Genomic DNA, 22,583 nt, shown 5'->3' with positions numbered 1-22,583 from the left:
AATCTCCTGCATTGACCAGCAGATTCTTTACCACTGAGCCACCAGGAAAATCCTATGCCTACTATAGTGGCTTTTAACTTTCATTGTAAAACGAATTCAAGGCATTGCTGGTAACTCTAACTTAAGACATCGTATTGAAGCCTGACCATTAAAACAAAGCATTAACAATACCCCCAAATTATGAAACTTTGCATATGTTACTAATTTGAGTGAATAACTCGCCAACTATGTCTAGCTAGTCGTTAAAGACTGAAGCAAGGAATTTTAAGTTGTTGACAAGGCAATGAAGTTAGTGAAGGAAGGAAATCTAACGCAAGAATAAAATGTTTTCGAAAGCCCTTTTAAGTAGCCCACTAGGAGAGAATGCTTCAATCCTTAGAGGTCTTCCAGAGCTAGGTGGGAGAGGAAACATCTAGCTCAGGGTTGAGATCAGACCTGAATCTGCCACAAGAAGCTTGTGACTTCAGACAAGTGGGTTATCTTCCATAAGCCTTATCCTCCTCATCTTTACAGAGGAATAAAAGCCAGTTTATCTGTAAGTATACCGGTAGCTCTAAATGACTGTAAAACTAGTGAGAGCCTGTCTGGGGACAAGGTGGCCGTGGTGGCATCCTCAATGGTGGGCGAGATGTGTCCTTCAAACTGCGATAGCTCATGGTTTGTTGTAATACTCTTAAAGCAACTCAGAAAGGAATGCTTGGATATGGTTGGGCCTTCTTTTTATTGAAGTAATGAGTTTCAAGAGACACATGGAATCCTACCCAGGAGCCACTTCTGAAATGTTAGTCTGTTTGATTCCCTTAGACCAGACCCAGGGAAGAGAAAATGTTTATTAGCTTGGAGTGTTGGGTTGCTACTATTTGGCATTTTACTCTGAAGAATGACACAGGAAAATAATACACTTTAACTGCTCAACCCTACCAAGTCTTCAAGTGGCTGGTGACACCGTTACTGTAGTGGAAAGAAAAAGGAACCTTTCATTACGCTATTTATTTCTTGAAAGTGTTTTAACATATAAAGGAAACCAACAAAATGGTCTTAGAGTTATGGGCATCTAACTTATTACTAAAATATACTGTGCCTTGCAGATGTTGATGAATGTGAGAAGAACCCTTGTGCTGGTGGCGAGTGTATTAACACGCAGGGCTCTTACACCTGTCAGTGCCGACCTGGTTATCAGAGCACACTCACGCGGACAGAGTGCCGAGGTACGTTCAGTCTGAGCTTGGCATGAGGACGTGTATGCTAAGTAAGGAGTTTGCTTTGGAGGAATTCCATGGAGCTTAAATAACCCTTGCCTGGAGAGACTAAGATACTCCCATTGCCTTTTGCACTTAATTCCACATATTGTTTCTCCGAATTATGTTACATCATAGTTTTATGTTACATCATAAAATCTGGCAAACATTCCAGTTTTTTTAAAAGATGCTTCTGTGCCTATGGGAATATCTTCTTTTTACCAACCTCTCCCACCCCCCCCCCTTTTTTTTTTTTTTTGCCTTATCACTATTGTCTCTTAAATTTTAATCAGAAAGCTAGGGAATAGGGTTGTCCTTTGTTGACAGAAAAGCAGAGGAAACTTCCAGGTGAAATTTTCTGCAGTTAGTTGCTGAATGGAAAGGCCTGAAGGATAAGAAATGCCTGTAAGTTCTTGCTGCTGATTCATGTCGTCAGCAGTAGCATCGGCTAGGGGCAGGTTGGACGTGCACTGACTAAAGCCCCACTTGAGACCTGCTGAATCCAAATCAGCATTTGAACACGATCTTCCAGGGATTCTTACACGTGTTAAAGTTGGAGAAGCCCTGCTGTAAAGTTTCCTCATAAAAATTCGCCTTCAGTTTTGTATAGTAGTTGACTTATTAATCCACCCAAAAGTCATCTTAGATGACTTTAATGTACTGAGTTTCTTTTTTATTTGTTTTAATGTTTTATTTTGTATTGTAGTACAACGAATTAACGATGTGAGTTTCAGGTGGACAGCGCAGGGACTCAGCCATACATATACATGTATCCATTCTTCCCCAAACTCCTCTCCCATCCAGGCTGCCACATAACATTGAGCAGAGTTCCCTGTGCTATACAGTAGGTCCTTGTTGGTTATCCATTTAAAATATAGCAATGTTATACTGAGTTTCTGAGATAGAAATAATTAAGATGTGCTTCCCACTTCAGGGGACTCAAATATCTATATCTCTATAAATTTGGTGCAGAATGATCTATTATCATTGATCAAGTAAAGGCAGATAAAGGCAAGAAAATTCTCTGTTGAAATTAAATACAGGGAAATATGAGGAAGTTTGTATTGCTTTAAAAATTTGTCAGCCATTAATGAGTTAATTTTATTTGCCTCTTTTAGCAAAAAGTTCTTTATATGAGTTGAAGACATACAAGTCTGTTTTTTTTTTTTTTATTAGTGACTCTTTTCAAAATCTTTGAATTTGGTTCTGACTTAGAGATTTCTTGCCATCAGTGTATCTTAGTACACTACTTATAAATGGCAATTTTGAGCAGAAAAACCTGGAGTACAACATTTGAACCTGTTAATATTTCTATTAATAGTCTACTTACTGAATTACAAGTATAGTTTGAATTTTTAACTGAGCTTAGGTCCTTCTTTATGACTTTTGTTTAAAATAATCAGTGCATACACACAGTATATTAGGCATTTTTCAATAGTGGAAAATAAGCTGAAACCAGTGTTTCAGAAGACAGCACTGGTAAATAAGCAAATAGAAGACATTATTGAAAGCACTCTTCTAGGGCGGGAACCACTGAGTGTAGGTGCATGTTACTGTCATCAGTCTGAGACTTAATTTATTAGAGACTGAGGATGACCTAAAAGCCTCTAGTACTGTGTTCTTTAAGAGCTAGTGCTAAGTTTATCTCAAACACGAGAAGTTGATAACATGCTCACATTTGGAGATAGATGACAGTGGTCACAGAATGGTCAGAAAGGCTCAGCTGAGAAGGAGGACAGGAGGAACTGAACAGAAGGGGACAGTAGAAACATACAGAAACACAGACGAGACTTTGAATGGCAAGCTTTTCATTTATTTTTGTAAGGCAGCGGAGCCCCGATAGCATTTTCAAATTAGCGAGGAGAGAAAAAGCTGAACTCTTTATCCTGTTTATTTTATCCTTGGGCCTCCATAGATTACAGAATCCTTAAAAAAAAAAAAAAAAAGTAGATTATAAAATCTTTAAAAAAAAAAGTCTGCTGAAGAATATGTGGCTTTTTACTATTTTTTTTTTAGAGTATGGAGCGAGTCAGATTTTAGTAAGGATTAAGAAATAAATGAGAGAGAAAACGATTGTAGGTTGTTGGCACAAAGATCAGACAGAAGGAAAGCCCAGACTGCCTCAGCTAGTCCAATGACTCGTGTGGAAACCACTGCTGGATCTGCCCAGAAAGAAAGTGCGTCTGAGGGTCAACCACAAGACACCGTGCAGACACAGGATAGACAGTCAGAATAACCAGTATGCCATGAGTGCACATTCTTGTCGCCCAGAGGACTTTTAGAGCACTTATACCCAGGGACACGTGGCCCCCACTCAGCGTGGAGAGGTCTGCTCCCATCCAGCTCTGCTCAGCGCCCTGGCCTCTGTCTCCTGGGGAATAAGCCCTGGCATAGGTTATGTGCTCGGTAGACAGGATGGTTTGTGTTCATCCCCTTTGATGTTCATCCAGGCATGTAGCCTGGAAACTGAGGGGAATAGATAATCCAGGGTACCTTGTTGTCCACTTTACGTTAATTATTAATCTTTAAATGCGAGATCAGATGCAGGTTGTTTGAATTATTGTCATTTTTAACACTTTTGTATCCTGCTCTGTTATTTAATTTGGCATAATTTTTAAACACAAAAGAAAAAAACGGGAAAATATCCCCGAAGTACCAATATTTTGTTTGGTAGACAGAATACTCATAAAGTTATAAAAGAGACTAGGAATTTATAAACAAAACTGTATTTGGACCAGAATTGCCATAAGGAAGATAGACATTTAAGAGCCAAATGATTGATAGTTTTCAGATGGAATTAAGTTTTTTAACTGTTTTTTTTTTTTAAATGGCATTTCTGTTTAATTATTCTGATATAGCTATCATCAGATTTGCCTTTTTGATCATGTCTTAAAAGACATCAGCCAAAGCTCACTGTAAATAATGATATATTCTGGCTCATTAAATTAGCTAGGAAATGATACAGAAGAACCTATTTTGTTTACAGAATTGAGATTTAGGGAGTCTTATTAGAAATTAGAGTTAAATTGAATGCTATTATGTCAGCATTTTTTCTTTTGTATGTCTTTCAAACTTTTATTAGTCATCCTAATTATATTTCATGTTGTTTAATTCTGAATTTATGTTAAAGGATGTTATTTAGTAACTGAAACCCAAGACTAAGATCATGAGTTTGGAGATGGTGAGAAGGAGCAGTAAAATAATTTTAAATCCCCTAAATAAAGCTATTTCTTTCTTTTTAACTCTTTCTTTTTAGACATTGATGAATGTTTACAGAATGGCCGTATCTGTAATAATGGACGTTGTATCAACACGGATGGCAGTTTCCATTGTGTGTGTAATGCAGGATTTCACGTCACACGAGATGGGAAGAACTGTGAAGGTAATACAATGTAATAATAATGTTATTTGGCTTTTTCCGGTGCAGTTTCAGTACCAAAAACCTTTAACAAGACAAGGTCAAATACTTAGTAAAAGGTATATATTCACCTGTGGTTATCTGGGAGGAAACCTAAGTTTTCAATAGTATTAATTCCTTTAATTCATTTTTGTGTGAGTCAAGTAACATTTTAAGTATAGGAGCCAAGCTTGCTTTTCAAAGATTCCTAATGATGAAACTTCTATAGCATAAATCATTATTTATGAATTTTAAACAGAATTTGTACATTAAAAAAAATAGAGCACACCTAATATCATGCATTCTTCAGTCACTTAAAAGTCTTTTGTTTAAAGTGTGTAGCAATGAAATATTACTAATGAGTATCTGAAAATGTAAAATTTGAGAGAAATATTGATGATTGAGAGTCAGCCTTCATATTGCCTGTTGAATTAATCACCTGACTTTGAGTTGGGCTTTTTCATTCTGTCTTTTCCTCTGCCTATTTTTTCTGAAATTGAGAATATGACAATTACTGATGAGTTTCTACTTCTTAGACCTTTAGCAAAAAATGAAGAATGCTCCTTATCATCTTTCCCAACGTCTTTGGGAAAGACCCCAAGAATCTATTCATACATTAAAAGAATTTCAAAATTGTTCTTAGAAACATTTTTGGCAGAATATTATCTCAGTGATTCAATTCAAAGACTTAATGCCAAAATTCTCAGTTGGGATAGAATCTTGTTTAAAAAAGAAAAAATCATAAATTACTTTGGTCTGACTAAAGCCTGTAAGTGAAAACACACTGTGTCTAGAAGAGCAAGTGCCTCCTAAGAGCTGCAATGTTAAATCAAACAGCATATTGATGAATTTCAAGAAATATCCCATGATCAAGGGATCCTAAGGGTTAGCTGTCATGGCTGTGCTCTATAATTGTCCTGCATTTTAAAAATCCTACCCCTATTAAAATGCAAACTACAAGCAGTTCTCTGGTTTCTCCTTTTCAAAGAATCAGGAAGTAGCCTAAATACATTTCAAATTTCATCATTCTTAATTTTGATTTTGTTTTTATTTTCAGTATATTAGAAGTTATATGAATCTCTAAATATATATACTGGGTTGGCCAAAGAGTTTGTTCAGGTTTTTCTGTAAGGTGAATTTTTTGGCCAACCCAGTATTTATATGAAAATTCATATTTATATAATTCTACATGAATGTAATATATATACATATGTGTATACATATATACATATATATTTCATAATCTGTATATGTTTGTGTATACATATATATGTATATATGCATTCTTTCTAAGTCGCTTCAGTCATGTCCAACTTTTTGCGACTTTATGGACTGTAGACCACCAGGCTTGTCTGTCCATGGGATTCTTCAGGCAAGAGTACTGGCATGGGTTGCCATGCTGTCCTCCAGGAGATCTTCCCAACCCAGGGACAGAACCCGCATCTTTTGTGTCTTTACCACTAGCACCGCCCGGGAAGCCCATATGTGTATATGTATATCCACGTCCTATAGTTTAGGCCTATAGTTTGCAAACACAGGTCAAAAATTGAGAACTTAAATTCATATTTCATATGTCACTCTTCTCTTTGTATGCTATAATTTGGATGAAAATTAACCTTAGACAATAATAACAAGAAGTAGAGATATGTGAAGAAATAAAATTATATTGATCCAGATTGGCTTCCTTTGTAAGCTTACTTATCTGGTTGTTCAGACAATACATCTTCTCTATTTTTCAGATATGGATGAATGCAGCATAAGGAATATGTGCCTTAATGGAATGTGTATCAACGAAGATGGCAGTTTCAAATGTATTTGCAAACCTGGATTTCAGCTGGCATCAGATGGGCGTTATTGTAAAGGTTTGTGCTATGAAACTCTCAGTCATATTCTTCACCTGTTTTTTCTCCTCTCTACATTGCTTAAAGCTACCACATTTCCCTATTAATTCTCCCCATTTATAGTACCATTAGTTCTGGATTAGTAAACCTGTCTGGAACTTCTTCTTAAGTTAAGCCATCCAGAGAGCTACGGTTTATACTCAGAAGGTTGTTCTTATTTCAGAAAGAGTGTTTTGGTGTCTTCTCAAAAGAATCTCAGGCTCCATAGAAAATTAATGAGAAGCTGAACTTTCATTTGGACTACCAACAGCCGTGAGCATCTTATTGCATAAACCGAGTTCCATCACTTCCTTGTAGTTGAGGAATAATTGCAGTTGGCTTCTTGATGGCTGTCATTTGCCACCTCTTGTATCTTCACTGAACAAAATATTGTAGACAGTTACTACCATGATCTCTTAGTAATTGCCTCAAAATACCTTAAGAAACACAACTTATTTAAACTTTATCAAGTCACATTAAGCAAAAAGGGAAAATAAGATAAAACAGAAGAAATAAAGGAACCAGGAACCATTGTTTAGTTCTGTAACTTTTGGAATATCTTTTTGCTCCAGGTAGTGAAGGAAAATGAAAATTTTTATTTGTGCTGTTGAACATTGAGGTCCTGAGCAAAGTCATCAGAGATAAGTTTGTGCTTGGTGTCTCCTGCCTAATGTAGTTAAGGATGAGTAACTATTGCATGTGTGTCCAAGATCTGAGTTGGAACCAGACTCTCAAGGAACACCATACTCAAAACAGGTCCAGGAAATCTGCTAAAATACGGCATGCATTCAAAGCCTTCTGCTTGTAGCTTCAGATGTATAAGTGTAGAGTGTCAAGCGATTCAAGATTGAGAAGGCAGGAGCAAGTTGTATGGTGCTTCTCTGAGTGCCCCTGGTGGGCAGCTTTGGTAAAGATGTTATGGTAGAAAGCCTTGTGTTTACTAAGTCTTCTGCATGATGTGTATTTTCTCTAGGCTTGAAAGAGCTTCTAGCCCCTGGTTGTTTACCTACATTCTCTATGACCTTCACATCAGTGGCTCTTAATAGTGTGCAAATCTGCCTTCACAGCAAGAGAAACTTTTTTCTTTTTTAAAAAATTAGAAGTTTCTGTACTTTTGAGCTATGTGTCGGGAGGAGCTTATAGTCAGGAAGACAAGATTAACACATGGAAATATTAAGACAGCATACAACAAAGCACCAGATTGTTAGATTAAGTGCTGTACAAGTGAGAAAGAAAGGGGAAGGGAATGATTGCTGGAATATTTGGAGCTAGGCTTCCAAATAAAATAACACAAGGAAATGTGAAAGCCCCTTTGTGAACAGACCTTTTTTGAGAACACACACTCCTCTTACCTTGGAGCTTGCTAAGATTCCCTTTCGATGCCTACAGGCTGCCAGTGACCCAGGCCACAGCCTCTTCAGGGAGGCCAGTAGATGATGCTGATGTAACTGTTTCAGAGCACATTATGACCTCATAGGTGAAACTAGGTTTTGCAACTGTTTGCAATTAGTGAACTAGTGTCTTATTGATAAACGGATTGTTCCATTCATTTGAAAGTGCCTGGTGATTAAAAGTTCTGCTCTGACTTTACCATTCTAGCTTAAGAAACAGAGCTAGAAAGAGAAGGGAAGAATGCTTCCTATTCTTCCCTATGTCTTCTTTATTTTGATATATAGAGTAAATGGAATGCATGTACTGTAATAACAAAGGAAGAAAAAGGAAAGAAATTTCTTATATGCTGTTATTTCTTTTCCATAATTTTTCTCTTGATATCACTAAGTAAGATTTTCTCTGAGTGCTAAGGACTTGGTTCTGATTCCCCAAAGCTGTGACTGTTCAAAGCTGAATGAACAATGCTAATTTAATCTCTACAGTTGACTAATCTGATGACCAGCCTCCCTTGATCACTCTCTGAAGGTTGAGGCCGCTCACTCTGAGCAATGCTCTCTGGATCCCCATTCCATCTCTGTCCCCAGTAAAAAGACATTGTGTTACTTTTCAGGCTGTAGTCACCATGCTTTACTGTAGATCTCAATTTGAACAAAAAAGTGACCTGAATAACTGAACCAATTCGAGTTCATGTATTTAAATATAACTGCTGTTTTAAAATACAATCTGTACACGGAATCTTGGACCATCTGAATGTATTTTGTGCCAAATAACACAAGCTGAGTAAAACGCAGAGGTGTTTCAGTCTCAATTTGCCTTTTTAAGGTCAGAAGAAAGGAAATATTCACATATACTCGTTGTATATTATAAACGGAGTTGTTATAAAATGCCTTGTTTCTAAGTGTTATATGTTTTCCAAAACAGAATTTTGGTATCATTTCTACTTCCCCATATTGAGGGGGAAAATATCTGCTATTATTAATATGTGCCCAATAAAGTCTTTTACCAGACCTCCCTAATATACACATATGATACTGTAAAATATTTGTAATGTGTAAGAGAGATTTTTCTTTGCTGGGTTCCATTTGCTTACACTGCTGTTGTTGGCTTGGAACGGTCATCAAAATCATCTATATTCATTTTCTGTTCCTTTTTTATGGTGTTCCATCTAGGCTTTAGTTCTGTGTTTCCTTATGCCTTTCTAATTGTCCCAGAGATTTAAAGCGTGAGTTAAGGCATGAGTGATAACTGGAATGGACACCAGTCTGCGTGTTGGATGCCAAAAGGAGAAGCTTCCTGCCCAGGTCAAAGATGCAGTTTATTATCAAGCTAGATTTCTGACAGTCCTGGAAGAACTGCCATGTGAAACATTACACAAGACCCTTTGTCTTTTAGCTGTCACTTCCCTTCTTCTTCCAATTCTGTTTTTGCTTTATGATTCTTATTTTGGATTAAAAAAAAATCTCAGGAGAATGTTATTGAAATAGCTTTATATGGAAAAGAAAGAAACTCAGACAGTTTATCTCTCAGTTTTCGTTCCTCTTTCCTCCAAGGAAAATGAAATGCATCTCATTGAGCTTTTATTGTTGATGCTGCACATTATTGTAAACCTTCTCTATTTTCAAGTCTTAGACTTGTAAGCACATTATGGTTTTAGATGAAGTGACTTCATTTTTAATAAGTGCTTCTCCCCACCACAGATATTAATGAGTGTGAAACACCTGGGATCTGCATGAATGGGCGTTGCGTCAACACTGATGGCTCCTACCGATGTGAATGCTTTCCTGGACTGGCCGTGGGTCTGGACGGACGTGTGTGTGTTGGTAAGATCACGGCCATAACTAGATGTACTATAGAGATCCACCCTCTGTCAGTAAAATCAACCAATGGCAAATGTTCTCTACTGCAGCAGGTATGATACAGTTAATATCTGTGGGCAACAGACCAACGGGGTCAGTTTTTTTCCTTATAAAGTGAATATTAATTCAAGGGATAGAAAGATGAGCTGAGATAAATGAAAACCAAAGGACTCCACACCTCTCCTTCTTCCTTGTCCTAGTTGTCCTCAGTTTTCTCCAGCCCTCCTTTGCTGATAATGGTCTTTGGATTGACCTATATGTCCCTAATTATCTCACGATGAACATTTCATTTTCATCTAAGGAACTGAATGTCCAAAGAGAGGTAGAGAATTCCAAAGAGGATATAGATGATCCAGGAACTTATGTGATAGTAGTTTTTTGTGGCTTTATAAGACGTTTCTGATTTGTTAATAAATAGATACAAATTTTATCCAAATTATTCTTAAGAAAGGGAATTTTTCCCAATCCCCTTTGAACTGGGAAAAGATTGGTCATAGCTGGAAATCCCCTCCTGGTGGTAAAGATGACACTGCTTAGTTAGACCAATATCTAAGATTTATATAATTTTACAGATCAAACATCCTCCTTTGTGAAAGCACATCTAATTCAGATACTCAATAATTGTATGATTATGTTGGGGTGGGCTGTATTTCTAATAAAAATCTTGTTTATCATGTGGTGAAATTGAATGATCATCCCTCATTCATTCATCATTTATTAACTGCCTTCTCTGTACAAGCCTGGGGAAGAAAACGATGAGTGAGGTATAATCCTAGCCCTTAAGGATTTCACAGTGGCTAAACCATAATAGTCCCTAGAAAACTAGAAGCCTCTAGTAATTGGTTTCCAGTGCTTGGAAGCTGAAGAATTTGTTTTGTTTTCTATTGAGGCCTAATACCAGAGGCATTCTCTGTGAGTAAAAACAGTGACAGTGGCTAAATAAAGCCAGCTTCAACTTTAACCTGGGGGGTTCCCGTCTGTTGGAAATGATAGTGTGATGACAGATGCTTCTTCCTGTTCAGACACACACATGCGGAGCACATGCTATGGTGGATACAAAAGAGGCCAGTGTGTCAAACCCTTGTTTGGTGCTGTTACCAAGTCTGAATGCTGTTGTGCCAGCACTGAGTATGCTTTCGGGGAACCTTGCCAACCATGCCCTTCACAGAATTCAGGTATGTTGTGTCATGGGGATGCCCTAGTACTGCCAGCCTTCTGCCCCCATCTTCAGTCTTTGTATTTATGGAAGTTACGGGGAAAGATTACATGATACTCTACAGGTACCTCACATACCTTGCAGGGGTCTTGAAAAGGGCTGGTCAGGCTTTGATCACACATTACCCACCAACTCAGCTATCATCTGGATTAGGCTGCACATTTATGCTTCCCGTCTGAATTTCTCCAGCTCGGTAATATTCATGTTCTTTAGGGTACATGCAACGTACCTTGTTTTCTAAAGTTGTTTCACAGTGTTACATTTTGCAGGAGCTATTACAAAAGCAGAATTTTACAGAGTGTAAAAATAAATAATTTTCAGATTACTTGACTGTTTCCAACTTTTTTCCAAAAGTCCATTTGTGAATTTTTTTCAAATCCTTCATGTTGACTTAGGTGTGCGTTCCCTAAATGATTTTATTCCACTCTAGGGAAAAAGTATTTTTCTCAATTCGAAGTGACACAGCTTAGTGAAAAGAAAACTGGTCAGTGAGTCAGAATTCTGCTCTCCAGCCACAGGCAGGCAAATTACTTAATTGGAGGGTTCAGGTTTTTTGGTGAATTTTTGTTTATTTAGGAAATTTTCTTACCTAATTTCAAAAGGATTTGAGATGGTTTACGTTAGTAAACAATTATAAAATTGAATAATATGGAAAAGGATTCCTTGGCCTTTTAATCTGAAAATGAATTGTCCTAGATAATCCAGAAGATCCTCTCCAGTTGTAAATTATTTCTATTTATAAGGCAAAAATAGTTTATTGAAATGAAAGCAATAGACTGTCAACATTTGAACGTAATTTTAAGGTACCTTGGCTGTTGGCATCTAATGTCCTAAAATAGAGTAAGTCCTAATATTGAAAACACATAGCTCTGACTGGTTGATTTACATGTGAGATACAGTTAGTTTATTTCTGGCCTAGATACTATCAATTAAAGATGAACTCACAATTTTTAAGCATTCGCCATTATGAGAATGTTATTATTTGAAATCAGACAGCAATTAAAATCTGTTATAAGAAGTTAGACAAAGTGAAGTGGAAGACTTTTAAAGTCTTTAAATTGGGGGAATGCCAGTTAAAGAAAGCAAGCTTTATTTCGGATGACTGCTTTGCCTGGTGAATAATATACAAATTATCATTAACTATATGATTACTAATCAATGAAATGCATGTTTGCAACAATACTTTGGTTATATAATATACAAATGTAATTCTATCTAAAAAGATACTTCCATGTAACTTGATAGTAGTGTTTTATTAATATTATTCATTTGTATGTTGCTTTAACTTTTCAAAGTAGTTTCCTTGCCTATTTTGAATTTACAAGGTAGATGAGTATCCTGAAACCTAGTACACAAGAATGGAGGTGATTTGTTCATGTCTTGAATGAACAGAATACCCAAAACTTAGAATCCAGGACCCTTGGTGCATACATTTCTCTGTTTTTACATTTTCCTCTGGACCAAGTACATCTTCAAAGAATTCTTGTGATACATGGGAAAGAGGTAGATTTATAATCAGATGACCCAAAGAGAGCAGATTTCTTTAAGCGTTAAAGCTTAAAGACAGTCACATTTGAAGCTTAGTTCCACTAGCTTCTGTTTTATATTTGAATGAATTTACACAAAAGTGGTCTGCTTGTGGAAATGGTTCCATTCAGTTTGGTTTCTCCACCTCTTTGATAAATGAAAATGCCAAATAATGAAGGATCAAAACGTAGGATGTCCCTTATTTCAGGAGAGAGGGGGAGTTTTAGAAGGTACTGAAAGTATCCGAAAAAAATGTGTTTAGACACTTTAATGAAACACTAACCATTTAACATGCAAAGCTCATCTCTGTGCTCTGGAAGTCAAATAAACTATATATGAAGATACATCTCCCTGACTGCTGAGCATTTACTCCTTGTAGCAATCAGTCAGAAAAGTGATGATTAGGAATTTCTCTTCTGCCCTTATTCTACTGTCTCTGGGGCACGACACTAAGTTAGCTCAGGAACACCTACCACGTATTAAGTGCTTGAGTTGTGCTGAGCACTTTACATGTTCTCTCAGTAAATCTATAGAACTACCCTGTGAGTTGGGTATCCTTTTCTACACTTTATAGAAGAGGAAACTAGAAGAGGAGAAAGGGCCTGTTCCCGAGACCCTCAGCAATAAGCATTGTCATCAGCGTTCAAACCCATGCTGATCTGAATTCACTACAGTACCAGCTCCTGCCCAAATGGAAAAGAATAACGACCACAATTTGCTTCCACTTAGGCCAAGCATCAACTAATATAGTGCTAATTATAAAACTGCTTTTAGCAAAACTGGCATGATGTTGTTTTTTCCCTGTTTCACTACTTACGCTATTTCACCAGTGCTTTAATTAATTGCTGAAGTGAGAAAATAAAGAGGATGTATTTCTTTTTGCCACCAGTCTCTGGCTTTCAAACCAGTGGCAGCCACCTTCCCATTGGTTCCCTTTTTGGCCCCTTTTAAGATGATTTTAAAAAGTAAGGGGTTTTACCGCTTTTCTCAAATTTATGTTTGCTGAAAGACAGAGGCTCTGAAGGGTTAACAGTCATTTTTTTTTTTTTTTGGATATGTGTAACTTCTTTGCATCCCCTATGATCAGGAATGCAATTTTCTGTCACATGGAATTATAGGTGTGTTTGCTTTAGCACCAAGGTGCAAGTGGCTTCTGTTAAAAAGGTCCATCCCTAATTTTTAATTCTCCTATTGCTTAAGCACAAAGGATCTGCATTTGACTATGAAACTCTAGTTGCCTGAATCCATAGGCAACTATGGGAAAATTAGTTTCTTTTCCTGGGATTAAGTGTGATTTCCTATTAGTTCTTATTTCCATCATTCACTCTTAGGTTCATCTAAATATTGTTGGAATTGTGTCTAAAACACTGTATGGATTTTAAGAAATAGAAATCTGATTCCATCACAAATTTGGGAACATATTCTCTATACTGCCGTTTCCTCAATAAGATCCAGTTTTAACGTTTTGCAATACTTACCCTATGGATTTAATATATAGAATGAGTCTGGCATCCTGATGAATATTAACTCTAAAAATACACATACATGCAGGTGTACACACCCTCGTATTTTGTGAGGGAAGGCTAGAGAATTTGCAGAGAAATGAGAAAATGTTAAGAACTTGTTCTGAAAAAAAAAGCTCGAACGAAGAAAAAAATGTATTCCCAAGATGGTGGGAGAGAGTTTTATTAACAGTTAAGAAACCACATTTTAACAGGCACATTTCACTGTAAGTGTAAAGTGTTCCCTGGTGAACAAAATCAAGTCATAGGAAAAACACCTTTTCCTAAAGCGCTTTGCACGAGGAATTGCTGGAACTTGCGTATATCCTTACAAGTCGTTTTCCATGGTGATTGCGGAGCCTTTAAATGGGAGCCCTGGTGTGACTCCCCCTGGGGGGGATGCCTCCTTTTCTGTTACCACTTTATTTCAGTTCCACTCTCTTTGGAGGAAATGATGTGTGCAAAGCCAAGGGCAGGATCGACCTGTTCTGCAAACAAGGGAATCATTTACTATCTGTTAATTTATTGCAGCGGAGTATCAGGCACTCTGCAGCAGTGGGCCAGGAATAACGTCAGCAGGCAGCGGTAAGGACTTGTTTTGAAATTTACTACCTTAAGCATGTGCAGAGGCAGCCCTGGGCCTTCCTGTGGGTTTCCAGTTGGTCCCTTTACACCAGTCTGATCTGAACCCCTTCTCTGACTCTCACGGTGTGATCTACCTGGGACACTTGGAAGCCCCCAGTGGCAGAATAGAACAGTGGCTCAGTGGGTCCTAGGGTTGCTGGGTGTGGGTGTGGGACTTCATACTGAAGTATCGGGTCCTCTCCCAGGGTGGTCGATGTGAGCGAGATACAGTGGCTGTGGTAGCTCATTTATGAGAAGGGGCAGCCTGGCCCTCCTTTGGGTCTACTGCTGTCAAGCACAATTCAGGGTTACAAGTTCAGGTGAACCCCTGCACATTTTGAACATTTTCTTAACTAACAAGGGGTCAGTCATTAACAGATGGCAATAGGGATCCATCTTGTATTTCGTAGCAGGCAGTGATAGCAGTTAGCTGAAAGAAAATGAAATGTTTAAGTGTAGGAGTTAGAACCAGAGAAATACTGGTGCCATGAAAGAAATTAAAAGGGAGAATTGGAACAAGTATAAACACAGATAAGAAAGAGGAAGAGATTACTTTATTAATATAAAACTAAATGATTTGATTCAAGAGAATTATGGCTGAATTGACTGTCAGTTCATTCTCTTGGTTGGTTTCATCAGTGTGTATGGATGACATAGGGTTGGGGTGGGGTAGATATTTGGAGGAGAAAAGAGAAGTAAGGAACTGTATAATGAAAGAATTAGTAGGGAATAAATAAATTCTGATAGGAATCTGGGAAAGAAAAAAGGTCAATCTTGATTTATAGAAAAGTCAGGGAACAAGACTTGAGAGTAGCCACTCACTGATGGTCACTTTGCATCACCCTTGACTATGAGGGCTCTCCTTGGTCTGGGAGCACCCAGAAGAAGGTGCTCATCCTCATCTGGCCAGAGCAGCAAAGGTGTTTCCAGAGCAGGTGATGATTATGCACATTTTGAACCAGTGATTAGGCTTGCTCCAGGCATTCCCAACACAGAGTAAAGAGGGCATTATGTATTGGTCATGGCAGAGTAAAGGATTTAAAGCAACTAAATGGCATTCATATTTTAATTTAATCATGAGGATGTTATTGAACCTACAAAAGTCTGAACCTTGAGAATGACACAATCACTTTGTTTTTAGGCTGTCTCGTGGCAATATAGAAGATAGATTGAAGAGGGACAAGCTGATGGCAGGGAGACCACTTATAGGAACTTGGACTCTGTATTTGATCTACTTTCCCATCTCGGTGTTTGGACAAGAGAAAGTCCAAGGGTTCTCCTTTTGATTAAGGGTTGGTAACCTTGTAGTTCTAGCTCAGATGCCAGCTTCCTCTCAGGGATTGATGGAGGGAAGACTTGATTCAGAGTATCTTGCAGTAAGAAAAAAGGGATCAAGTTTCTTATCAAGAATAAGCTTTTTTTATTTTCACAAGGTCCTGATATCTTTACATTTATTGTAATTTTTTGACAGTCCATTTGATATTTACTTTAGCATGTTAATGCTTATGAGCTTTTTTTTGTGGTCCAGATATAAATGAATGTGCATTAGATCCTGATATTTGCCCAAATGGAATTTGTGAAAATCTCCGTGGGACCTACAAATGTATATGCAACTCAGGATATGAAGTGGATTCAACTGGGAAAAACTGTGTTGGTAAGAAGCTTCACTGTTTTCTAAGACGTTTCATGCATCATGCATTCTTTCTTTTGTTGCTTGAGCAAACTGCTTGGGTACCTTAAGGACTTGACAGATGGATGCTCTATACTAGGGGTATCAGCATAGCTGCATCCTGACGGCTTATATCTTTTGTTTAACCACATCAAGGGTGGACCATGGCAACCATCCCTCTCATACAGTGTACAGTTCTCTAACTGTGCAGGTTGAAGCTGAGTGCTACCCAACTGGATGCCTTTGTTGTTAAGGCTGCTACCAATTGTTGTTGTGGGCAAAGTAGACATAGCACTTATTATCAAAGAAGCAGAAATCTTACTTTAAGTATTTTTATCTGCTTTCCTTCTTAATGTGTGGCATTTGCACTCACATAAGAAGAACTAACAACAAATCAGAGCATCTTCTCTGCCCCCATTCAAATCAGCTTTCCCCGCATATTTCAGGCTAAATAAGTACCTAAGAAAATGGAGGATTGAAGCAGATCAGGGGAGACACTGACTTACCACAACACCCTCTTATTTTGACTAGTGGGTTTCTTTTTGTCTCCCTAACTTTTATTGCTGGCCCAAACCTGGCCTTTCAGAAGGAAAAGTCTACATTTATGATATATACTGAATTTTGAGAAATGATTTCTTTCTCTCTCATACCCTTAATTTTAGGGCCCCTTTTTTGGGGAGAGTATAGTTGTTATTTGAGTACACATAGTACTTTCAAACTAGACTCATCTCAAAAGTTTTACGATTTCATTTTTCTATAAGAGCCTCTCTACATTGGCAGACTTGAAAAATCATTGTTTATTTGGACATGCCAGAAAGACACAGAGATGTTTTAACTTTATCCTGAAATCACCCCACGCGAAGCAAACAGAGAATCTGGGACGCAGAAGGGATTCTTCTTTCAGAGTTCTAGTGTCTATTCCAAAGGCGGTCCCATTATCATCAGAAGGATGTTCATGTTTCAGGACTTCCCTGGTGGCTCAGTGGTAAAGAATTCTCCTGCAGTGCAGGAGACATGGGTTCAATCCCTGGATCGGGAAGACCCCCTGGAAGAGGAAATGACAACCCACTCCAGGATTCTTGCCTAAAAAATTCCATAGACAGAGGAGCCTGGCGAGCTACAATCCATGGGGTCACAAGCAGTTGGACTTGACTGAGCATGCATGTTCATATTTCAGGTTGTGTTCAGAAGTATGAAGTTAGAAATCAAAGATCCACTCCAGCCACTTTCCAGAAAATTCCAGGGATTGGCTCTTTTATTTCTTAATCCTCAGGTCCTTAAAGTTCCATATTCTTCTGACATCATCAGTTGAGAATTGCAATATTGACCCTTTGGGGAAGTGTTAGCATTTGTTATACAATTTTGACAGAATTCTCAGCATGCTGTTTGCCCGGACAATAACATCACTTTCTGCTTGATTTTCCCGTATTTTAAGTACTTTATAAACACAGCCCTCTACATCTGTGAGTTTTGTATTTGCATATCTAACCAACCTCAGATCAAAGATACTTGAAAAAAAATTCCCGAAAGTTCCCAAAAGCAAAACTTGAATTTTCCATATACCAGCAACTATTTACATAGCATGTATGTTGTATTCGGTATTATAAGTAATCTAGAGATGGTTTAAAGTACAGAGGAGGATGTGCATAGGTTATACGCCAGTACTATACCATTTTATATAAGGGACTTGAACATCCACACATTTTGGTAACCTGGATGGCAGGGATGGGGTTCCTGGAACCAATCCCCTGCAGATACCAAGGGATCACTGTAAGTTGCTGATTGAAGTCTGTTTACTGATGTGAACCCATGCAGCTCTCTAGTACCGAATTTGTGTATACTTCATGTAAGGACCACTAGCTTGTCAGATGATAATCTAAGCAGAATCACTCGGTGTGTAAAAAGTTCCTTGTGAATGTGTGGCCTGCTTTGTGGGCTGTATGATGTAGTTTAGCTCAGTGTGGTATAGCAGACTGTTTAAGTTCCACACTTCCTCAATTATCTAAGTAATACATAGCAGAAGTTTGATTTTGTATCACACAGGCCTATTACTCAGCTCTCTGAATCTCTAGTTTGCATTCTTCATGGCAATTATAAAGTCTACAGCTTGCTTCATACTTTATAAACATAACTGGAGACCACTTAAATTATTCTGAAGAAGAAACACCCATCCTGGAACTCATACTTATTAAAGATGGACCATACTTTCTAAATATTTAGTCAATTATTTAAAACAGTGGGATTAGTCCTTTTAACTTTGGCACAATGAAGCAATTATATATTGGGTTGGCCAAAAAGTTCATTCGGGTTTTCCTGTACCATCTTATGGCAAAGAAATAGAAAAACACCAAACAAACATTTTGTCCAACCCAATAAATAATGATTTTCAGCAAATCTAAGTTATTTTTCCTGCCAAAGAAGTGAATCAAATGGTCTGGTGATTTTAGACTTTGTAGATACCTAGTAAAAATAATCAGATCAGTCACCTATTTTTTAAAACTAGGTAATTTTGGCAAAAACCAATGGTATAGGAGTTTTGCTCCTTCCTTGAATCAATCATATCATTATGACCTTAAAAACATAACTTAAAAAAAGCAAAGAAATTGCATGCGAAGGATAAGATCTTTTAAAAGTTTACGTTTTATTTTCCAGATATTAATGAATGTGTATTGAATAGTCTGCTTTGTGACAATGGACAATGTAGAAATACTCCTGGAAGTTTTGTCTGTACCTGCCCCAAGGGATTTATATACAAACCTGAACTGAAAACCTGTGAAGGTAGGACTAGTTTTTGTTCTTATACCATGGACTTTGTTGCCTTTTGGAGATCCATTGGAAAAGCACAAAGATAAATTAAAGCCACTTCTTATTTTAGACAGTTGTGTCGTGTAGTTGAGGTTCTGTGATCCTGAATGACACTTGTATACACTTTATAAGCTGCTGATAATACTTATCTGCAATTGGCCTTTCAATCACCATTTATTTCACATTCAAATGCTATTTAAGAGTATCCATTTTGTATTTTCCTGCATTTGGTATTTTATTTACCAACATTTAATAGATTAAGAAAATATTAGATATATGCTATTTGAGTAAATAATTCAGAAATCACGCTTACATTTGCTCCAGATTTTCTGAATTAAAAAGATTCAGCCATGTGCTGAACATAGAGATGTGCTCAGTTATTATTTTTGGCATTCCATCTAGTCTAGGGAAAAAAATCTATCTAGACCAGCTTTATTATCTAATGAAGAATATGTGGTAGCAGTTGAGACCAAAGTTTAAAGATACATTCGTGCCCAAGACTAGTTTTTAGCAGTAATGTAGACCTATTTTTGTTTCAGACATCGATGAATGTGAATCAAGTCCTTGCATTAATGGAGTCTGCAAGAACAGTCCGGGCTCTTTCATTTGTGAATGTTCTTCTGAAAGTACTTTGGATCCAACAAAAACCATCTGCATAGGTATTTATCTTTCCAAGAATGATTTTCCTGTTTTATCAATGCTGCTGTATTTAATGTCCACTTTTATTGCAGAAGGGTTTCAGTATGGAAAAACAAAATTTTAAACTATCATTATCCCAATGTACATGTTTGAATTTTTGAGATAGATTCTGTTAATTGTCTATTAAATATCATCACCCCCTGCCCCTACAGAAACCATTAAGGGCACTTGTTGGCAGACTGTCATCGATGGGCGGTGTGAGATCAACATCAATGGAGCCACATTGAAGTCCCAGTGCTGTTCATCCCTTGGTGCTGCCTGGGGGAGCCCATGCACCCCATGCCAAGTCGGTAAGAGAAGGGGGTGCCGTGGCTCCTCTGCTCACTGGGCATTTTACTTGGACCTTTGTTCATTTAAGTTCACGTGGGAATTATAGAAGATTTTGTTCTGATGACCTCAAGGAAACATGTAGCTGTGTAGGAAATTAAGTGTCAAGGGCAATGATTGTATGTGATTTGGTTAATTCATTCTTTTCTGTCACCACACTGTAATGTAAGTTATCTGGTGTGGCTTTCCCAGATCAGCAATTCTTATTGGCTCTCTTAGGAACTTCATGATTAAGGGTCCTGAGTTTTTTACAGGCACAGGTTTTCTTCCCCCAAAAATATTGATATAAAGGAACCAGAGTTCACGACTAAAGTTATTGCAAAACTGAGGTTTGAGAGCCTTGCTAATGATTCTGTTGATTCAGTGTTTGGATATATAAATGTGTGAACTGATAATAGTGTGACTGCTGCAGGGCTTGAGCCCTGCCCGTTCTAGACTTTGTTTTCCACATTTATGTTACAGTAATGCTATAGTATGATTCATGTTTTAGGGGTCACAGCAAGACAGAAATCAAATCAGTTTGCTTCTTAGGCATCACCATAGTGAGATCTTTAGGGTATCTTTGAGCCTTTCAGAATCTCACAGATGGACTGAGCTTTATTCAAGGAGACATTTCATTCTTCTCCCTCACCTATACAATCTCAGTGACACTTCGTTGCCTCAGAATTATTCATAGCAATAAAATCAATTCCATGTTAAAGGGCCTCTGTCATGTTTCTAATATTGTGTCATAAAGTCTGGATATTGTTATCTCAGATTTGTTTTTTTGCTTTTTGTTTGTTTTTTTGATACAGATCCCATATGTGGGAAAGGCTATTCAAGAATTAAAGGAACACAGTGTGAAGGTATTTATGATTATTTATAAATCATAAATTTCTGCATGCATGAAGAAGAATGCTTGTATTAACTTGGACTGCATAAAGCTGTCATGTAACTTCCCAGTGAGAAATATGTAGCAGGGGAAAAAAAATAATGAGAACTGCCGAACCTGTAACAGACATGAATTTCACAAGTGTGTGCTCTTGCCAGTGTCAGAGCTCTATGGCCAAAGGGCAGAGCGTCTTGAAAATGATTTAGGCTGACCGTAGTTTTGAGTGACTACAATTTCAAAGTGTTATCTATGGGGAAGAAAAAAAAAAGGAAGTTTGTGATAAGGGTGCAAATCTTGCATTTCTCTTGATTTTCTCCTGGATCCTTTTGTTGTTATTGTTGTTTGTTTCATGGTTATGTATGATGAGAAAGACACACCTCTATTGCCTCATTTTTGAGAGTCTACATGGATTCTTTCTACTTTCCTGTGATTTTTCTTTTCTCATGGAGTCCCGGGTAGACAGACATAGGTCAGGGTGACTAACACAACCTGACATGACACAGCAGCTGAAAAATTTTAAAAACAGCAATTAGTCCCATATGTGGAATGAAATGAACTTTTTTTCCCTGCTAAAATAAAGAGGAACACTACAACCCCCACCCAAGAGCTTGCTTTCCAAATGATGACTGAATCCTTTGGCCTCTCTCTGGTCCAGACCCACTGTTAATAACTTATCTGACCTCAGCAGCATATTTTGGTATACAAGTGGACCCAGAGCAAAACAGCCCCAAAAAGGTACATTTCCCCCTCCCCATTTATTTCTCTTATACGGAAAGATTTAGAATTTTTTTTTTTCAACATCCCTGGCTTGGAAAGTTATTTCTTCTAAATAGAGACACAGTGTGTGTGAGTTTCTTGACTAATGCTACCCCTTTTTGGCATTAGCAAGTAAGTAAGTGCCTTTCTTTGGGTTAACTTGATGGTGAGTATTTTTCCAAAAACAGTGCAGAGAACACAATGCTCTCCCTTCAGCAAACTGGGAAGGGCTAATATGTTTGAGAGAGATGCAGTGAATGATGAACGAATGACCGTGAGCACCTTCCAGCTCTCTCCAACCCAAGCTGGAACCACCAAGGCTTTGACAGGATAGCTCGAGACCATTGCTGAGTTAGAACTAGAAAGTTACACACTTTCTTGGGACATCTCAGCACCTCTCAAAGGAGACTCTTTTGATTGGCTGCACATATTCCCCAGTGGTGGATTTTTTCTGTGCTTATCTTCAAGCTATTTCTTCTTTGCTAATTTGAAAGATCAGACTTCTGTTTCTTTTCTTAATTCCAGCCATCTGGTCTAGTAAAGCTAATTAAATGGCTTCTGGGAGCCTTAGCGCTTCCCTGATAGCTTAGATGGTAAAGAACCTGCCTGCAATGCAGGAGACCTGGGTTCAGTGCCTGGGTTGGGAAGATCCCCTGGAGAAGGGAATGGCTACCCAGTTCAGTATTCTTTCCTGGGAAATCCCATGGACAAGGGAACCCAGCAGGCTATAGCCATGGGATCACAAAAAATCAGACGTGACTGGATGACTAACACTTTCACTTTCTTTCACTTGGGAGCCTTACCTGAGATGTCCATAGTACCCA

The 22,583-nt window shown here is 37.9% G+C and overlaps 1 protein-coding gene across 3 annotated transcripts in view; it reads left to right on the top strand.

Annotated features, from left to right (window-relative positions):
* FBN1 (fibrillin 1) overlaps positions 1-22,583 on the top strand; it is a 265,245-nt gene that overhangs the window by 146,098 nt on the left and 96,564 nt on the right. For all 3 annotated transcript variants that reach the window (XM_086320774.1, XM_086320775.1, XM_086320777.1), the window contains 11 exons: positions 1,089-1,208; positions 4,495-4,620; positions 6,375-6,497; positions 9,605-9,727; positions 10,786-10,938; positions 14,540-14,593; positions 16,161-16,286; positions 18,954-19,079; positions 19,646-19,765; positions 19,958-20,095; positions 20,927-20,977. In XM_086320774.1, the coding sequence (XP_086176900.1) occupies positions 1,089-1,208; positions 4,495-4,620; positions 6,375-6,497; positions 9,605-9,727; positions 10,786-10,938; positions 14,540-14,593; positions 16,161-16,286; positions 18,954-19,079; positions 19,646-19,765; positions 19,958-20,095; positions 20,927-20,977 (1,260 nt within the window). The remainder of the gene's footprint in view (positions 1-1,088; positions 1,209-4,494; positions 4,621-6,374; positions 6,498-9,604; positions 9,728-10,785; positions 10,939-14,539; positions 14,594-16,160; positions 16,287-18,953; positions 19,080-19,645; positions 19,766-19,957; positions 20,096-20,926; positions 20,978-22,583) is intronic.

The sequence above is a fragment of the Bos grunniens genome, chromosome 10, assembly GCF_055505025.1.
Source record: "Bos grunniens cultivar Pamir isolate PY7600 chromosome 10, Bosgru_T2T1.0, whole genome shotgun sequence".
Taxonomy (NCBI): domain Eukaryota; kingdom Metazoa; phylum Chordata; class Mammalia; order Artiodactyla; family Bovidae; genus Bos; species Bos grunniens.
This window is presented reverse-complemented; position numbering and strand designations above follow the sequence as displayed.